This window comes from Caretta caretta, chromosome 8 (genome assembly GCF_965140235.1).
Source record: "Caretta caretta isolate rCarCar2 chromosome 8, rCarCar1.hap1, whole genome shotgun sequence".
In the NCBI taxonomy this organism is placed as follows: domain Eukaryota; kingdom Metazoa; phylum Chordata; order Testudines; family Cheloniidae; genus Caretta; species Caretta caretta.
Window position 1 is genome coordinate 12249163 of NC_134213.1, and position 20115 is coordinate 12269277.

General features: G+C 37.3%; 1 protein-coding gene across 2 annotated transcripts in view; it reads right to left on the reverse strand.

Annotated features, from left to right (window-relative positions):
* Positions 1-3285: 3285 nt before the first annotated feature.
* The window catches only part of PCBD2 (pterin-4 alpha-carbinolamine dehydratase 2), a 34726-nt gene continuing 17896 nt past the window's right edge, over positions 3286-20115 (reverse strand). The window contains exons 2-4 of one of the 2 annotated variants that reach the window (XM_048859957.2): positions 18582-18760; positions 6981-7061; positions 3286-5197 (exon numbers count right to left, since the gene is read on the reverse strand). In XM_048859957.2, coding sequence (XP_048715914.1) covers positions 5102-5197; positions 6981-7049 — 165 coding nt within the window. In that variant the 5' untranslated portion in view covers positions 7050-7061; positions 18582-18760 and the 3' untranslated portion in view covers positions 3286-5101. The remainder of the gene's footprint in view (positions 5198-6980; positions 7062-18581; positions 18761-20115) is intronic. The other variant, XM_048859955.2, reaches the window with a different exon arrangement.

The following is a 20115-nucleotide window of genomic DNA, read 5'->3' on the forward strand; positions in this document are numbered from 1 at the left end:
TCGAATGGTGCCCAAGAGCATTCCACCAATCAAATGGCTCCATTTCCTCAATTTTTCATTGCTTTATCTCAAAGAAAAGAAGCAGCCTCAATCTGAAAGCATTAGAAGTATGTTGGGAAATTATAACTCATTTTTATATGCTTAAGTTTTAAGAGGGCCATCTCTTTCCCCTGCTCTCAGTCTAATTATATTTTCTAAAAAATAAGGCAGAAGGGCAAGGAGAGGGACACTAATCTCAAATTTCTGCAGCACAGAAGGTAATGGTATGAGTGATGTCTTCTACCATTACTCACTTCCCTGGCCACATTGAACCCCACTTCACACAACAGAGGGCTTTAAATTTAGCAGGCAAAGGGATAACAAGTTCCAATGGCTAGAAGCTCAAGCTAAACAAATGCAGACTAGAAATAAGGTGCATATTACAGTGAGGGTTAATAAGCACTGCAACCATTTATCTATGGAAGTAATGGATTCTGTCACTTGAAAGTTCTCAAAATCAAGACTGAGTGGACTTTCTAAGAGATATAGTCTAGCTCCACCAGAAGTTATGGGCTTGATAGAAGAAGCACTTGAGGAAAATTCCTCTGCCTGTGTAATACAGGAGGTCAAACTAGTTGATCATAGTGGTCCCTTCCGGCCTTAAAACCTCTGAATCTATACTCTGAAGATATTCTGAATACTGTCTAATCCTCCACTTCTGATCTCTATCTCCGGAACAGATATAGAGATCTGGGCATCACAGCACAACAGAAAATGTTTCAGAGATCAAGTTTGGAGAATGAAATGATAATACAACAATGTTTAATTAAGAGACTTTTATTCTCCCAATTCAGAATTGGAGGAGTCTGCTCTTGGGAATGGGTATGGATATTCTGTTATTAGCCTATCAGACTTCTGTGCTATTCCTGCAAAAACTGAAATATAATTAAAAGAAATACCAAAAGAAAAGCCACCTTTCTCTTTAGCAACCACCCCAAAGTCTTTCCATCATTACAATTGAGTAATAAGAAGGATTATAAAAAGTTTGGTTTTTAATAGACAGATGGACATGTTTCAACGGTGAATGGGTTTACTTCCAATCTTCCTGATTCATCTGGCAAAGTCCAATGATTGCATCCTTTCACTTACATCTACTTACATTTGTAAGGCTTTCTTTAATTTTTTTTTTCTATTTTGCCTCTGGCATTCCACAGGAACTTTTTAGGAAAAGGTTACTTTTCTTTTCATACATATTCTGTGATGAAGAGAATGTCCTTATCTCTGTCAGTTCTCTTTGAGTATAATCATATGACTGCTCAAAGTGGGAGCAAACACACAAGCCAGTGGGAATGGGGAACATTTGGTGGCCCTGGTGATATTAGCACTGCACAGGATAGCATCAGGATAGCACTGTGATAGCAGAAGCCAGCACTCCTGCTAGTGATTATAATCACTACTTTAATTACCTCACCAAGACCCAGTATTCAATGTGGGGTTTGCATGGTTTGCTGAACAGTCCCACTGAGGATTCCTGCTTTTTGGGGAATTTACTGAACTTGTTTCAGACTGCCCTGTGAAACTGGAGATCCCACTGACAACTGGGAACAGGTCTAGATTAATCCAGATGCAGGGAAGTCACCTTCAAGGAAACAGTTCTTTAATGACAGATTATCCAAACACTCATCAGCACCACAATCAACCTGGAAACAAAAACATTCCAATGAAATATAACCTAGTGGTTGCTGACCTAGTGGTTGCAATGAGCAGGGAAACATTGCCAGTATAAGAGAAAGGGGCACCATGCTGCAGTGGGCTGTGATTCTGAAGGCTAAGCAGAGCAGGCACCGGTCAGTACTAGAAAGTGAATGCTACTAGAAAAATATTAGGGCACTGCAGAAGTGGTATTTGTGATTCAATAGGGCATTTTGACCTACTGTACCAGCCTGATGTAATAGAGCATTATGACTATAGAGGTTCTGTTTTTCAGACAAGACTGAAAACTCAAGTTCTGGCCATTTTTGGTCATCCAAGACCCACTGGCACTTTTCACAAGAGGAGCATTAGCCCATATGTCCTGACTAAAATGCAATATCTGTAATTAAATTCTTCCTATATAAATTTCCCATATGGTTTCAACTGGACATGGCACCGTTCACTTCCTTGGTTAGAGTTGCTATACACTGTTACAGTCGCTAAGCTCCAACCGAGGGGTCAATATTGAGTGAAGCGATTATTCTCCCAACTTCTCAATATCTCTATACATTCTCTCAACGTATAACAAGAGCGTATATACTCATATATGGGAACGTATTTTGAGGGAGACAGATAAATGCACAAACTGCAAACTCGAACTAGATGGCTGATTTATGCTTCCTTAATCTTTCCCAGATACAAAAAGGGAAGCCAGAGGTTTTTCAGCATAGTTAGTAGAGAGCCAAGATTCCATTGCCACTTGCTTCACAGAAAGCAGCTAGTTTATTACAAAGGCTAAGGATTGGGGGACGAGGGGAGGGAGGTGTGATGAAGAATCAACACAGTCTGGATGCAATTCAAAAATGCTAAGAATTCTGTCAAAACCTAAAAACTGGACTTTGGTAATGAAAGAAGGATCTGGTGTCTGCAAAGCAAACCAAAGCCCAGGAGAACATCATTGCTTTTTGTGCTGAGGAGCTGCAGCTATCATGGAGTACAAGAAAGAGAAGCAGCCAATAGCAGTTTAGCAAAAAAAAAAAATTGAAGAGGAACTGGAGGAAAGGAAATTGTCTCCGAGGCTAAGGTGAAATCCTGGCCACACTGAAGCCAATGGCAAAGCTCCCATGGATTTCAAAGGAGCCAGGATTTTTCCCTTACATTCTGTCTCTGAAATCAACAGTCTTTGAACAGACATGAGCAGTTTTTCACTACTATTTTCATTACAAGATAACAAAGTTTATACAGCAATACTCAGGGAGGGTACCTCACAGCTCTTTGCAATAACCAGGAGAGGAGCAGGAGGAAGAAACTAAACAAATGTTATCCCAAAAGTAAGAGTATTTCCAATGCGCTGCTCACCTTTTCTGACTATTTATTTCGCTCAGTCTCTATCCAGCAGCAGACCTAAAAAATAACAACACTGTACAGCCTGGCATCACTAGGGAATACTGCTCTGAGCACTAAATGAATTTGTGTGGATTTTTTTCTAAGAGAATGTAAATAAATATTAATATTTTAAACCCAAGACCTCCCAGTAACTAGATATAAGTTATGCTAATGCCAAACAGCTTTGTCACATATGTGCATGTATATAATAATTATACAGGAACAAAATTATAGAGGAGGAATTAGATTTTATTGTTCTTATCCAAAGCTTTCCCATAATATCTCATTTCCAAAAAAACAAAAAAAGTTTTCAGAACTTATTAGAGAGGCATTGTCAAACCTTCAGGATCAGATTTATTTATCCGTGGGTAACACAAGACACCAGTTATTTTTTCAAGTAATTCCCTGCTGCAGTGATCACTTTAAAATCATGTCAAAGAAATCCTTAGTTTCATACAAATACAAACAGATTTTAAGGGATGGGCATTTGAGAGGATAAAACCTAGACTGTTCTCTTTACTTTTAACTTGGTAGCCTATGGATGCTAAGTTAAAAAACTTCTTGGTTCAAAAATCTTACCAATCAACAATTGTTGTCTATAAGTACATGTTACGGCATATGTTAATTATTTTGTGCTTCATATTTTACAAATTTATTGATGGGAATATTTGGATGGCAGCTACTGCACTGCAGCCAGAAAGTATTGGGAGAGCTTAAATCTAATATGTACAAAAAGTTTGGCAATGACATGAATCAATACAGATCTAGTTTCTTAGTAGTTAGTAATTGTGCCTCTGGTGTCATTCTATCTATGTATCTAGGCATTTATAAGGTGCCAATCAACCCGGTAGTTAAGCAGCAACATAATTATTAGAAAAGCTTGATTGTGCATGTTGAGTACACTTAGTACTGCAGAGAGGGGCCTGTTCTTGACATACTTACATGAGCAGAACTCCCACTGGGAGTTCCCAGTGGGAATTTTGTCTGAGTTAGAATAAAGGCCATAGACTTTATAACCTTGGGATGTTGTGAGAAATGGATTTTAAACCTAGCTGGTAGGATCTGTAGCTCTTAGAACAAGATTTACAAACAAATTATTTTAACTATAAGAAATGGGTCACCATAACTTTAGATTAGCCCTGCCCACCTTATCAAGAGAACCCTGCTAACGTTGCTTCCTTTACTGCTGGCAGCACTTATTGGTGTGACGGAAACCTGGCTTAGTCCACACTCCCCTTTCCTACAGATGGGCTTTAATAAAACATGAGAATGCTATTGCAAAATAAGGACTCAATACTGAGTTCTCTGGCCCAAATCCATCAAAATATTGAAGCACTTCACCTAAGTACATGAGTATTTCCAGTAACTTCAGCAGGACTATTCATGCACTTAAAGTTCAATATGTCCTTAAGTGCTTTGACGGACAAAGGCCAGGGTACTCAGCAGCTTGCAGGATCAAGCCCTCAATATCCTGCTATTGGGAAGGTGACAGGTCTGAAAAGCACCTCACCACTATTGGTGTCTGCATATAAAAATATAGAGAAAAAGAAAGCTACCAAATGTCCTGCTGACTGGGATCAAGAACAAGGCATGCCCACTTGGCAGTACCCCAGTCCTATTACTCCCTGCAGGGTTACTAGGCTATGGGCTTGGAGAATCCTTATCACTCTGGAAGGATTCCAGCAGTCATTCTGGCTTTTATCCATTGTGAAATAATGGTGAATCACATTTCTGGTTTGGGTTTTTAATGTGAAAATTCTATTTTAATGTCTAAGGAAGGATTGTTCAAAATTACCTTTGTTGCTTTGTCTGATGTATTGTATGCGTGAGCAGGAACGATAAGTATAAGCATTTGGCAGTTTTCTCAGACTAAGGTGGATGAGTTTTGTTTTTCTTAAATGCTGCTGCTAAACTAGTCTTATTACAAATCATTTTACAATACAAGGGGCAGCAGCAATTTAGGATGTAGAACCCTTCACTGAATGAATGATAAAGTTCAACTATAAACCAGTGTGAAGGCAATGCTATTTTCAACATTCCGTTATTACACAGAAGCAGCAGCCTTGTCAATAAACTGAGCCAGCTTCACATCTCTTTTGGTCAGTCCTCCACAATCATGGGAAATAAGAGTTATCTGAACCTGTAGGCAAAAAGAAAGGAAGCAGATTACAATTTACATTCCAAGCTTTCAATGAAGATTGATCAGAATTCAATTTGAAATTTTGTGTGGGGAGGGTGATCTTTAATGAACTGGTTCTAAAAAAAATCCTGCCTGCAGACTAAGAGTTAGAATCTTACTATTTTTCCGAATTGTAAGACCTCATATGAGTCAGCTGCAAGGTCAGCAGGCTCAGCAGAATCTAGAGACTAACCAAAGAGGCACTTCACAGAGTAAAAAAGTAATTTAGGCTTCATGTTCTTGGGTTCCATCCAAAAGGCGGCATCCGATTAAATTCCTCATTCTTTAAAGTTAAATTCCACATATCGGTTTCATGAAGAATTCAGATCATTGACCAACTTGCAAACACCAAATTAAGTGACTGGAGCATAAAAATCAGTATCTTAAAGGTGAAGAAACTGGTGAGCTCTTTGCACATTAGTTTTGAAAGGAAAAAATAAACAGACTGGTGTACATGTCGCTATGATACAGGCTGCCTGCATGAGTTTGTTTAGACTTACCCAGATGTAAAGTCATGTGCTCCATCGTTAGCTGTTCCTGTTTAGCAGCGATTTGCAAAAAAGAAAATCTAAGCACCCTGGGAAGTCAAGACCATCTTCCAGAGTGTGATACAAGCACTTTGTCCAACATCACTTAATGGGTCTCTTGACCCATTAATGGATCTTAATGAGATCGTTAGAATGTATTTAATTTTGCCTTATTGTTTAAAAAAGAATTAGACCATTTCAGTGCCAATTAATCCCTCTTTAAAAAAAATACACATGGCACTTTGTGCCAGTCAGAAAAAAACAGTGCTTTATGTGTATGCATCATCATTCTGCTTATCCCTGGTTTTGTTTTAGACAGGCATGGTATACATTTACCAGTGACTAAAGAAAAAATAGTTAATAGAACTAAATGAGAACTACTAGAAAATAAAATGATAGTAATAATTTGGCTCTTGCAACAGTGCCTTTTATCTGAGGGTCTCAATGCACCTGACTTATATTTGCTCTTATGAAACCACTATGAATTAAGTTTTATAACTGACTTTACAGGCAGCTACACTGAGACACAGGAGTCAAGATATTCAAAATGTGAGTCTAAGTTAGCTTTCGGCACGGGAACAAATGGCTTGATCTTGCAAAATTCTGAACTCCCACTAACTTTCACAGGCATTAAAAGGAGCCGATGAGTGTTCAGTAGCTTTGAAAAAATCAGAGCATTTATTTAGATGGCCTAAACATGGATTTAGGGGCCTAACTTTAGACTTCGATTTTAGGAAATCTTGGCCAAAGAGGCTACGTGATCTGTCCAAGCCACACAGCCTGTGGTGAGAAATCTAAGAGAAGAACTATGTAGTTCTGGCTGTCTAATCAGTGGTTAGAGAATCTCTTTACTATTTAATATACAAGTTTAAAAGGTAGGAACAATTTGAGGTTTAAACACTTTCACAGTGTGTCAAATGGTAAGCACATTACCATGATGACAACAGGAAGAAAATCAGCCTAGTCTAAGATAAAACAAACACACACACACACACACACACGACAAAATGCTAATTTATTCTGCCCATAAGGAGAACTGGATCTTCTTTGCAAATATTCTTTTAAAATCCACAAAGGAGATAGGTAAAGTCACTGCCTCTTTTGATGTATAGAAGCTTCCTCATGTGAAAAGGAGTGACAGAAATGGATGTTCTGTATGCTGATCTGGTCTAGTAAACTGTTCGTATAGGTACCTAAAAAGTTATTCAATGTATTACCTTGTTGTACACATTAAACCATTCGGGATGATGATTCATCTTTTCTGCTTGCAGAGCAACTCGTGTCATAAATCCAAAAGCCTAAGATAAAAAGAATACAGAGAAATATTACATCTGTTAGGAACGTGTGTTAAGGTTAGTGCTATGGATCTACAAGGATATATTCCAAAAGCCCAGTGATGTGTAATGACAGAGATGACCCTTGTGTACTGGGACCTAAAGATAATTTTTTGTACCCTATCCCTTTGAGTACTCTGAGTACATCACCTTTTGCAGCATTCCACCTTCCCTGGATTGCTCCCTATTCTATTTTCACCACTCCCTTACTAAAGCAGCATTTTGCAGCACATGCTCCAGGGATGAACTCCTAGAGTTCATGACTTTCTGATTAGCTGGCTTCTTCCTGCAATGGGTTACAGCCCCCTCTGCTCAGTGGGATACTGCTTCAAGTCATGGTTCCCTCTAGGCTGCTGGGAATCCCTTGTTAAAAATTTACTACCAACCTAAAGGGTTTGTGGTCATTTTCCTGTTGCTGATAGAATTCTCTCCCTCTTTGGATACTGGTCGATCATTCTGTCCAAAATGACTTGTCCAAAGATACTGATGAAGAACAATTATTTTGCCTATGGTGTGCAACAGGTATCAGATATTTTTAAATATTCACCCAAGTCAGATACCTCTATGCCCCTAGATCTTCACCCTACCTTTCCTCCACCAGCCATTTGAAATTACACAACTTAAACACTCTGCTACTATCAATATACACAGTGTATTTTTCAGGAACAGAGTTAATTTCCAGTGACTCTCTCTGAATGTAAGCATTTTTGTTTTGTTTTGGACGGGAATGGAGTGGAGGGAGGTTGGCCATGTGAGGTCTCTTCTCTTCTTTATGAGAAAATGTTTTGGTTTAAATGAGAGGATACAGACTTTCCAGTCCCCCACTCTCTTCTCTGCACACTCCCCTGCAATACAGGATTTAATCACAGGTTCAAAGAGTAAAAGTTGTGGGAGACCCTTGCCAAAAATATTTGCAGAAAATCTCTGCATTATAAAAAAAAAAAAAAAATCTCGATGCAAATCAAGGACTCACTCTATGATAGGACCCACGTAGATAGGCCCCTATGTCTGCCCAGATCTCAGCACAGATGTAGGAGTCCATCCAGGGGGATCAGGGCCTAAATTAAAACTGCAAAGCAAAAAGCCCCTATCCACGTATGTAGTCTGGTTCATATTAAAATACTTGCCATAATATGTATCCTGACATAGACCTACCTGTTTAGGTCATTTTTAGCACTAATTTATAGACTAGCCTGTATATGGTCCATCAAGCAATGGCCATTTCAAACAAACATATGGTCAATAAATAACATAATGGTTGATAATAGTTTCAGTCTTTTTTTCTCTCACAAATTACAAACCTTTTAAGAAAAAGAATCAGTGCCTGGATGAAGTATGACTTTGTAAGTCACTTTGCCAGTCAGATGAATGCAAACGTTACAATCAGAGCAAATTATTCCAATGAGGTTTGTCATTTGGAAACCACCAAACTGTCAGCAATTAAAAAGCTTTTTTCTTTGACCCAAGAACATTCAAAAAAATTGGGAACACTAACTTCCCTTGAAGCTCTAGTTTGGTTTAATTTTACTTGGAGTGAACAATTACGTTTCAAAAATTTCAAGCATCGCAACAAGATGCTTCAAAGCATAAAGCAGTAAACTCAGCACTAGACATCAGGGATAAATTGGAATACACAGCTTCATTAAAAATTCTAAGATTTACATTTTATTTTTTAAAATACCCATTGTCTTAACATCTTTATTTACAAGACCATACCAAATTATATATAGAATTGCCCCCAAAGGGTAGTTTAAAAGCCATTGCTGCAGTCAGAAAGGCATCTGAAACTACATTGCCTTTATATCATCAGGCAGCGCAGGGAAAACTGGAGGAAATTCATGAAAAATCTGACCAAATCCATTTATGCACTACCAGTATCTATATCTATATCTATGTACAGACACACACACAGGTGGGTGTGTGCACACGTGTACATACATATAATTTTCCCATGGATATTTTTATTTTATTGCATAACCATCACCGCTCACTCGAGGTTCAAATGGAAAAAACATTAAAGAACTAATTCATCGGTGACCAAATATCATGACCATTAAACTTTACCAGGCCATTCCCTGTGCCCTGCCCCCCACCATCACTGACTTGACCAGAAATCACTAGTTAGCAGACCTTGATGTCCCCAACCACCACCACCACTAAAAATGGAAAGTCATCTTAAAGTTGCACTTTATCCTGAAGGTAGCCAAACTCAGGTTTTCATCAACTACAATTCATCAATGAATTCCTAAGCACTGGGCCCTCCATGGAGAATGTCCTGTTGTCCTTTCCTATGAGCTCAATCCTGGGAACAGGTAGTAAGAGCGTTCTAGTAGGACATAACTATCACAGCAGAGGGTTTTGGATGTTTCAGAGCTAAAAGGATCCCATAACCATGATTTTATACATATGTCGTGTGTGTGCAATTATATATACTTAGGAGTATGTACATACATACACATATAACCCTGCTTTACCCAAAGCAATCTTCTCTGCTTCATGTTACTAAAATAAACTACTTCTTCTATTTTGATTATAGCCTATTTTAATTATGCACAAAAGAGCACATATCTCCCACTAAGAAAATGAGCAGCAGCTCTGCTGAGTAATTTCACCAGTGCAATCTCCATTAAGCCCCTAAATACATCCTTTTCTAATTACATAAATTAGAACTCTATTGTTTATGGATCACCTTTATGTTTGTAGGCCCATAACCTTCCTTTTACAAAATACAATTGGCTCTGGAGGAAAAGATATTTAGGTTTGATTAGATATGAAAACACTATTACACAATCAGTTTGGACATTTCTTCACGTCTTGAAACATGATCGGTAATTTGGTCTAATTGGTGATCAAGGAAACTATCTTGTGATCAATTAAAGTAATTACCTTATTCTGGCAACATAACCAACCTTATTTTGAGCTGGAGTCTGTACTTCTTCAACTTTAATTAAAAATAATGAAAATTATTAAGCAGTCTGCAGTGCAAGATCATTGTCAAGCATGAGTCACATGACAGTATTGTCACTTGGCATTGGTGGGTACACTTTACCAGACAACCAAAACATTTCTTGTTGCTAGGTGGATAACTGTTTTATTTATACTGACAAGTCCCTACATGGCCTTGACCTTAGCAGATTGTTTGTGGCAGTTATAACCACTGATGACATCATTTTAAGATCTTAATTTGAAAATAAATATATATATATCATCCGCAACACAGAACCTCAGCAGCATCTTCTAAAATCTATGCATCAAGTTTTAAAAGCAGCAATTTCCAGTGAAGGAAATACCATACCAGATGAGATCAACAGTCTTTCTATGCCTTGGTTCTCCATCCATAAGATGGAGATAAAATAGTACTTCCCTACCTCACAAGAGGTGTTTTGAATATAAATACATTAAAAATTGCAAGGTACTCTGGTACTACAGTAATAGGAGCCACAGGAATACCTTATATAGATTTTTACTGTGTAATTTTAGTTTATATTTAGATAATTTTTTACTAAAATAAAGTTTAGAAATATAGATTTCTACATATTTCTTAACCTGTGAAAATTTTTTCCCAGGGAAATATTGGAAGCAACGCTTTGAGTGGAAACAACACTAGAAATTTTACTGAATGGAACAGTCCTGCTCTGGCAAGGAGATGGACTGAATGATCCAACAGGTCTTTTCCATTTCTATCCTCTACGAGTTAAGAAAGGAATAACTAAAAAACTACTGATGTTGCAGCAGTAGCTCAGCTGCAATTTCTAAGACAGATTCATTTTCTAGATGCTCCCAGCTTTGACATGCCTGTTTTGGGAAAATATTTCCTTACTAAATCACTCCTGAAAGAAGAAATCATATTGAGGAAGTGTTTTAAGCAAGCTCAGCTGGTACTTGCTCAAGCTGTGCCCTGGGACGGCCCAACTGTACTTTTAAAATGACAGAACATGCTATCACAAAATATGGCTTAATGCAACTTGCTTTTCCTGAGAAAGGTAAAAACTCTGCTATATGCTTTGCTATCAGGAGTGAATGGAAAGATGAAATTCCATCTACCTCTTTGCACTATAGAGTATTTAACAGCTTTGGGAGGCTTGCAGAGTCCCTCTGCTATTCTTCTTCTTTTCACATGTTTTAAGTAAGGACTCAATTAATCTTAACACTTTTTAAACATACAGCTTTTACACAATGCTTGCCAACATTATCCTGATGATTAATACATCAAAGCCATGCGGGCTGATGTGTTGTGCTAATATATCACCGCCTGGTGAGTTCCCAGTGACAGAGTACCATAATGTATCACCGGAACACAGCATTCAGACAATTCTTTACTCAAAAGATGGAGCTCCTCAAGAAAAATAGCTCTGAGATCTAGCAATTTAACAAGCATTTTATTTATTTGTTTTTAAATGCAAAGGTTATGAACTGAAGGGTCCCTGGACCTCCTAAATCTTTCACCCAAGGGAAACATATGCTAATCACAAATACATTAAGGTTTTTATTTCCAATCTGTCATTATAATGCTGGGGGCAGTATTAACCTTGACCCTATGTGGTGTAAGGGCTACCTGTCTTTGCAGCATTACTATTTAATAACAAAAACATTTTGTATCCTTTATTAATGGAATACACGTACGTAATGGATAATAAGTCATAATACTGCATTTATACTTTAGAATATACAGTGCTTAGCATGTTTGCTTTCACTTCATACCATTACATATTATCACTGAATACTCTATTTTGCATTTGTCCTCTTTGTTCTTCATGCAGTTTAACTTCCTATGTTACATAACAATAAAGACAATTACACATCATTAGGCCTCAGCTCCAAATTGTAAAACTTCCATGCATGCAACCTACTTCACTAATTCCTGTAACTAGCTTTCATTTATGGGTCAGCAGGCAGAGAAAAGAAGTTGCTTAATGTTGAGCTAAATTAAAGGTATGCTGTACAATACCTTTGTTTATAGTCAGTCACTTGGTTTTGTTTTAGTTAGTTTCATTACATTTTCTGTTGTGCTCCAAGTGAAATCTGAGTTTTAAAAAATTCTACTGACTACATTTAGGGAAGATTTTTCCTTGTTACAACAGAGACATCTTGTTACATGGTTATAGTATTTTTAAAAAAAGTTAATTCAGTTTTTAAAAACCTAAAAATTCAACCAATGTTAAAAAAGGGAAAGAAGAGACATTTGGTGAGGTGTTTGTTATCAAATCTTTATCTATTTATCCATCTTAAGATTATTGTGTCCATCACCATAATATCTAGGTAAATTAGAGCACGAGGCACTAAGCAGCTATCTTCATGGAACTGCCTTTCCTTGTCTCTGTATGGGTTTTATATAAATCATCATACAAAAAATGTTTTTTAATACCATTGCAAGAATGGTGGGAAAGCTCTCTCAGAAAAGGAGGTAGCTAAAGCATGCCCTAAATATAATCACACTCTGGCATAGTCTGACTCCTTCTGGGAACAAGTTCCACAACTGAATTTCCTTGACCAAGAGAACTTCATCTCCATCTCTCAAACACCTTCTCCTGCACTATGTAGGCTGCAATGCTCCAGAAAAGTGCAACTGCCTTGAGGCATCCTCAATAGAGAAGCAGTTGCTGATATCCTGACCTATTTGACAATCAGGACTGTCTTTGAACTGGCAACAGAAACAGACTGGAGCCAGTGGAAGGACCATAGTGCAGGGGTGAGGGATGCACAGCAACTAGCCCATCCTGGAGGCAAGCTACCACGTTCAACACAAGCTGGAGCCTCTGCATTGCTTTCAGGTTCAGGCCCAGGGAGTTATACTAATACATACCGGAGGTGCCTAATGCATAGACCAGTGGGCCAGAACATTGGCTCTTCCTAGCAAACAAGGTGAATTTATGTTTTTCTAACTGCCAACACTACCTGATCATTTAGGTTTAGTGAAAGCCATATATTGAGCACCCTAAATTCTTCTCGTCTCACAGGTGCTGCTCAGCACTTTAGAGGATTGTGCCCTTAACTATGAAAAATACTAAGGGAGGGAAACAGTAGGGGTACAGTGCTAATGACATGTAGGCATGCCTGGACATGGAATTTTTATTGGAACACCTAAAGAAATATGGACTTTGTAAGAAATATCAACACAATATTAACTTCAATTACAGGTCTATACTCTTCCTAATTTAGAATATCATATTAGAAATCAAATGAGGACTGCCTGCTGAAGTTTTCCATCATTGACCATCACACCCCATTTATACAAAACTGAAGCCTGTTTGCTTTGCTCCCTAAAATAAAATTATATATCAATATTAGAGCTGTAAATTCTATACTCAAGTTATATGTTAAAGCTTTCAAAATATCTGAAAAACTTTACACTTTTTTCCACAAAGGAGGCTGTCTCTGGCTTGCAACACTTGTTTACAATTATGTCGGTGGAGAAACTAGCTAGCCAGCTCTATATCAAACATTTTGACAGCAAAAGCACAAACACTGATCTATTCTAAGTAGTTTGCCACTCTGTGTAATCTTGGAAAAGGCATTCTTGCCTTTGATTCTACAAATGTTTATACTTCATACATCATGCAAATAGTGTTTTATATATTAAGAAATAATGTGAGCAAATCTGAAGTTAAATTAAATTCTTCAACAATAACCCTGCCAAAGCACTGAGATTTTCCTATAAAAAAATTATTCCAATTTGTTGATCTTACATTGGATGAAACATACTGTAACAATCTTCATAATTTATATCCTGTTGGGACACTATGATTTAAAGTAACATAATACAGACCAGCATCACTGCTAATCTAAACCACCTGACCAGATAAACAACAGTTTCCCCTTCTCTCTTCACTGAGGGCATTTCTGTTTATTGTCATATGATTTACTCATTTTAAAAACATGAAGAAAAAATGCGTGAAACAGAACTGCAGCTAGGAGGCATGGCCTTTCTTACACTGAGAACTTTTCACACACAGGTACCAGTATAATGTCAAGAACTGTAGGAGACCGAAGGCAATTCCAAGAATTCTGTTCTCAGGGAAAAAAAAAAAGAAAGAAAAAAAAAATCACAGCGAAGAAAAGATTAGGTTCATTCTGTACAATGTGGTCCAGGTGCAGTGTTAGAAGCTACATATTTTTGATGTTAGGAAAGATACAAGTCTACAAAATAAATCGGAGTCAAAGATATTATGTTCCAAGTTCAGCAGTGCTTTAAACTGTGGTATACGTTTGTCAGAAAACAGGTGCAAGTGTAATTTGCCTCTATTTGGCATTCAGTTGGTGTGCAAATGGGTACCATTTTTTGCCAAGGAGGCAAAGGGGATTGTCGAAGAAAAAGCATTAAAAGAAGGGTGCAGATAAAATAGACTCTCTCCCTTAAGCCCCTCTCTTAGTTGTTTTGCTTCTTACACTCCTTTCCTGCTATTTCCTCGGGGTGTATGTTACACTCATTTTTGCACACTCCCTGAAATTCAAATATGTGCAATTTGCACTACTTATTGCAAGCCACACATTCGGCTTTTCTGAACAACTTACCCTCCGATTTGCATCACTGCTGAATTTGGCCCTATGAATAAATATTTTTTTCTTGTAACTGATGTTACAGATAGTCTCTTAAAGGGAAGCAGGGTATCAGGTCTATCACCCTTTTTCTCACCCTTAGCCTCCCAAAACCACCACAATGTTATTTGGAGATCATCTTTCCCTCTTCCCATTTTACACTGCAAAGGTGACAGAAGGCAACTGGAAATCATGTGCAGGCACTATTCACTGTGATTCAATTAAAAGATTTTACAACCAAATTTTTATAAACGACTGAAGACAAACAATCGGCATCAAAAACTACTTTCTGCTGTTGCTGAGAAATTTCAAAGCTTTTCATGCTCCATTGGAAAGTGCTCTGCTTCACAAGCCATGTTGGCCTGACAACTAAGTGGTCTGATACGCTTTGTAATAAAGCGTATCAGTTTGCTTACGCAGGCAAATATATAACTATCTTTGCCCATAAAGACTAGTGCAAAGTAAGTACGATTCCTAAACTGAGAAGACTGGAGTTACAAAATCACAGCTTGACATGGAGCGATTAACTCGCACTAGCTTGCAGCAATGAAAATCTCCTTTATTGTGCCATCTACTTTGAAGTCTGTTGTAACAATCTCATACTAATTAATACGATTCTTTCTGAATAGGCAAATGTAATGGCAAACCTTACAATCTCACCCTTGCTGGTTTTTACTCGTGACCCGAGACAAAATTCCTGAAAATTAATTTCAGCTTTGTACCACAAATCTGGTGTCTAGGTAACACTGTATATTGCATTTCACTGTGCACTTTGCACTGTGTCCAAAGGAGGGAAAGGCAAACGAAGGAAAAAATTGTGACTTAATAATACTTTACTGACTTATTGTTAATTAAATTCCATACTACCAGTATGAGAAACAAAGTTCAGCATGCTAAAAGCATGTAAGCTTACAAAGCACTCCAAAAGGCATTATTTGTTATGTATAATTTCACTCAGAAACATTTGGAGTGGGTAGGATTTCTACAGGTTGCATTTAATGCTCAGGGCAAGAGCTACCTTGTAACTATAATATTATTTCTTCAAAAACGAAGCCATGTCAGATTTTAAAATATTACCCAGATTCATAGAAAATTTGTATCAAGCTGCATTTTTCTTTGTTACTGACATTTTATATCAGTTACTCAGTAGAGAAAAAAAATCATCAAGAACCACCATGTCTGAGTTAAAATCTCACTTACCAACCAGAATAGGCAGCTAACTTCCACCTTCCTCTTCCCAAGCATATTTGTTTAATGTGTGTTATGCTCAAAAATGAAAAACAAAGTAGTCAATAAGAGGTTTACACTAAATGAAATGCCTATTTAAAGGAACTGGACTTCTTTTTTGTTTACTAAACAGGCAATGTGCACCTAACCAAAACAATTAAATAATACAGCAAAGCCCTCAGGAACTGAACACCTGTTAAAGCAATCAGTTATTTAAAATAATAAACTCTCTTTGCTGTGCAACTGAAAGGACAATGATAATTTGACTTGTTAAAATAAATGCTTGGTCTAGCAACTTGATGTACTGTAATAAAACCCTCAAACAAAATACTATACAAACTAGTAATAAAATACACTTTGGGCCCTGTTCCGACCTTTTGAATGTATATACCTGAATGTTCCATTACCTCAATTCACTCACCTTGATCTTTTATACTTTACAACGTTCTGCCACTCAGATGTTAAAAATGTTTGAGCATATATTGCTATACCAAAACATATGGATATATAAGCACTTTGTAAAAGCCCAGTTTAAGAAAAGACCTAACTTTAAATACTTAACTTTAAGCATGTGCTCAAATCCCACTGACTTCAATTTTCAGTTGGACTTACAACACATGCATAAGAGCTTTCTTAAATAGGAATGCTTTCCTGAATTGGTGCCCAATGGTATGTCCATACTATAGATATTACACTGGTAGTTATAGACACAGCCTACACAGACAGAAAGGGTCTTTCTATCAGTGTACAAACATCACGTACCCAGATGAAGTTAGCTATGTCAACAGAAGTCAACATAATTTTTGGTGTAGGCCAGGCCAAAACAAATAGAGGAATGCAAAGGAAATTCACTAATTATCTAATTACGTCACATCAGAAAAAAAAATCAGGAATGAAGAACAAAATTCTGCTGGTTTTCCGACTATTTCTTTCACTTCCCAAAGAACACAGATTTCACTCTGAACATGAAAAGACAGTCCACATTCCAGACATGCAGTTGAGCTATGTAAGAGCTAAGTATTACTATTGTTAGGATGGATGAAGAGAGGAAGCAGTTGGCCCTATAACCACATCATCATCAGGGATTTTTTTTTTGGGGGGGGGGCAGCACAGGCATATCTCAATATCAATAATTCAGATATGTTAAAGCAGAAAAAGGGTCTGAAATTATAAATTGATCGGAGATGAGAAATGAGAACTGCAGGTCCAATCAGGTAGATCATTTGGTCCCACTGTGTGTGGCTGAAAGCACTCTGGCCATGGTATACAGCCATACTGAGACAAGTTTTCTCTCAAGCCTTCAGCAAGTTTCTATAAAACTTCAGGAAAGGAGATTGTATAGTAACGCAATGACTCCATTGGGAGTTTTGCCTGAGTCAGGGTTGTTAAGCTCATAATTTTTATCCAATTGTAATATTTTAATAATTTGTATAAAATGTTTTTCATGTATTTATTTCAAATCTAGTGATGATTCATTCTTTGAAAGAAGAGTATGGAGAGAAAGACCATCTTCCTAGACACTACGAGAAGGCAGAAAAAGAAAAAGAAGACTTAAAAAAAAAACGGATTTGTTTAGAAAGTTACCATTTCTTACATAATATTTCCAATTTTCCTTATGCAAAAAGTTATGTAATCAGTACAAATTACATTTAATTGTATTTCACTTGCTATTCTTGATATTTGAACAACTGGTGAAATGGGGCTAGAAATACAGAAATGAACAAAAAAAGTGACAAATTTAAAATCAGATTATTAAAAACAAAAGTGGATTAATTTTATCAGCAATATTTTGCATAAGGCTACATGACCTACAGTCAGTATTTTAAGCTGTCTTGAAAAACTTTTGGTATACTCCAAATTTATGACTAAGTGCCAGATAGTATGTGTAATACAATATATTGGGGAAACGCCAAGGTTTTCTTTTTTTAACCTACAAATGTTCTTTCCCTTTTGTAGAACCCACCACCACACACACACACACACACCCCTTTTGCAAATCAGTACATGCTTGAAATAGATGCAGTCCATGAATGGTGAAAACTGATTGTAGCCATGCAAGGGATTTTTTTTAAACAACATTAAAAAAAAAAAGATGCATCCAACGCGAGATAAAATATGGTCCTTTGTAAGAAAGATTAACATCTGTACACTTTTATTAGACTAGACATTTTACAATCGGTATGTAACTGAAACCAACCTAAGATTGTAAAGCTAATAAAGTTTTGCCTCCAAATGCCCACTTCTACCAGGTGATAGAGATTCCTCTAACAATACAAAACACATATTTACATAGCTATTGCTGTTACCATCCCAATCAAGATTAAATCATCCAGTCCACGAAATTAACTATTTTCCACTCAGAATCCCAGTGACAGAATGTTTCCTTGTGAAGCACCACCACGAACAATTCTCGGGGGGGGGGAGGTGCTGAGTAACAACCCCCACAACCTGAGCATACTCAGTACCTCACATGACAGGGCCCAAAATTAGAACCCTGGCTCCTAACGGAACAACCTGTGCTTTACCAAAACAATTTCACACAAATCCCTCAAAGGATTCAGCCAGCTTCATGTTAGTTCAAGACGTAAGCAAGTTTTAATCTCAGTCAAACAAAAATTAAAGGAAGAAAATGGCAAATGAAGGAGGGGAGGAGGCAGTCCCCAAAATACATTTAGAGCTGGTTTACAGCTTTATGAAAGACAAATGAAAAATTATACTCACATCGCACTCATCAACTGTGGGTCTGCCAGTGGTTTTTCAGAGCAGATGTAACATTTTAGCAAAATGCGATTGTTTGTGAAAGAAATAATTCTGATCAAAAACTAAATTGCAGCCAGCGCAAGCTCTGTACTTTGTCACTCTAATCCATTCTGACAGGAAGCAGTAAGTGGAGATTCCTACTGTGAAAGGAGCAGATGTGAAAGGTCAACCTTGGCCTGGAACTTCAAAACCGTTAACGTGTAAAACAGTGTGCATTAAAGCCTGAAACAGCTAACCGCTGGATTAACGGATGTCCGCTAAGTAGGTCTGATGTGCTTTTGGCAAGTAATGGTTAATTTTTAAATAGGTTCATTGTAATTTTTTTTATTTTACTTTTTACCTTTTACCAGCCAGAATCCATTTTTAATTACAATTGCAGAGTATAATATTCCAAAACATGCCTTTTCTTTACTCTTTGGGGGGGAAAGCCACTATTGTAGAAAGCAGTTTACAGTTATTAATAAGGTCATGCTCACCATTTCAAAAGCAAGGGGATGCAAGAGATTAAACACTATCAAACTGGAGACAGAACTTGCCATCTGTACTGAAATTAGTATCTTATCAGTTCCCCTACATTCATAATAGCTATCCCAGGACATTACACAGTTACAAGAAAGCAGGGTTCCTTAACTCAAAAAGTAAAAGTGATCCTGAATGAAGATATTCTTGAGAATACAAAGAATGTAAATCTTACTGATTTCCCCAACTGAAACAGTACTGTTACAGTACTTGCCACCACTGTGTTAACAAATCTAGGAGAATTCCAAATTTTAGTTAAAATCAAAGTCAACAGGCCGGCATTTGGCATCTTACAGGAGTGAAGGAAAGTCTTGCCTCCACAGTGGGCATAACCATTTTCTTCCCTTATTTCAAATGCAATGGGCAAGCATTAAAAGAGCAGTTATGGATTATGTAGAGCAGCCAACAGTGTGACACTTCCATTTTCTTTTTCAACCTAAATGAATACTTGTGAGAAGTGAAAAGTATATTTACAAAAATCTTTAGCCAGTTCAAATTCAACCCCCAGAGACAATATTTGCAGATTAATGGATGAAAATTAAATGCTATAATAATTTTCACTTAAGTGATCATAAATCTACACTAATCTTTTAAGAGAAGCAGTGGTAGAAGAGCCACCTGCAAAGTGGACCAAAGGTCAGGAGGACAACTTCCTGGTCCTCTTTAGAATAGCTAACACAGGTCTAACTGCTCCAAGAGTGTGCAGCGCATGCACAGTTAATTGTAGAAGAACCTCTTCCCCTTGGAAATACGCTATTCTTTCTTTATTTGTATTTTATTTTTTACCATAGAATGGAGGGAAGGAAAGAGCCTAGAACTCATATTTCCTTGATATTCTAAGTCACAGTTAAGTTTTAACTAACAACAATTGATGTCAACTTCTGTTTCTAGAGCACCTGGAGAATAAGAGTCTTGAACTTCTACATAACACCTGTTAGCTGTGGCTGTCAGGCTTGCTGCTCCTGATAGATACTGT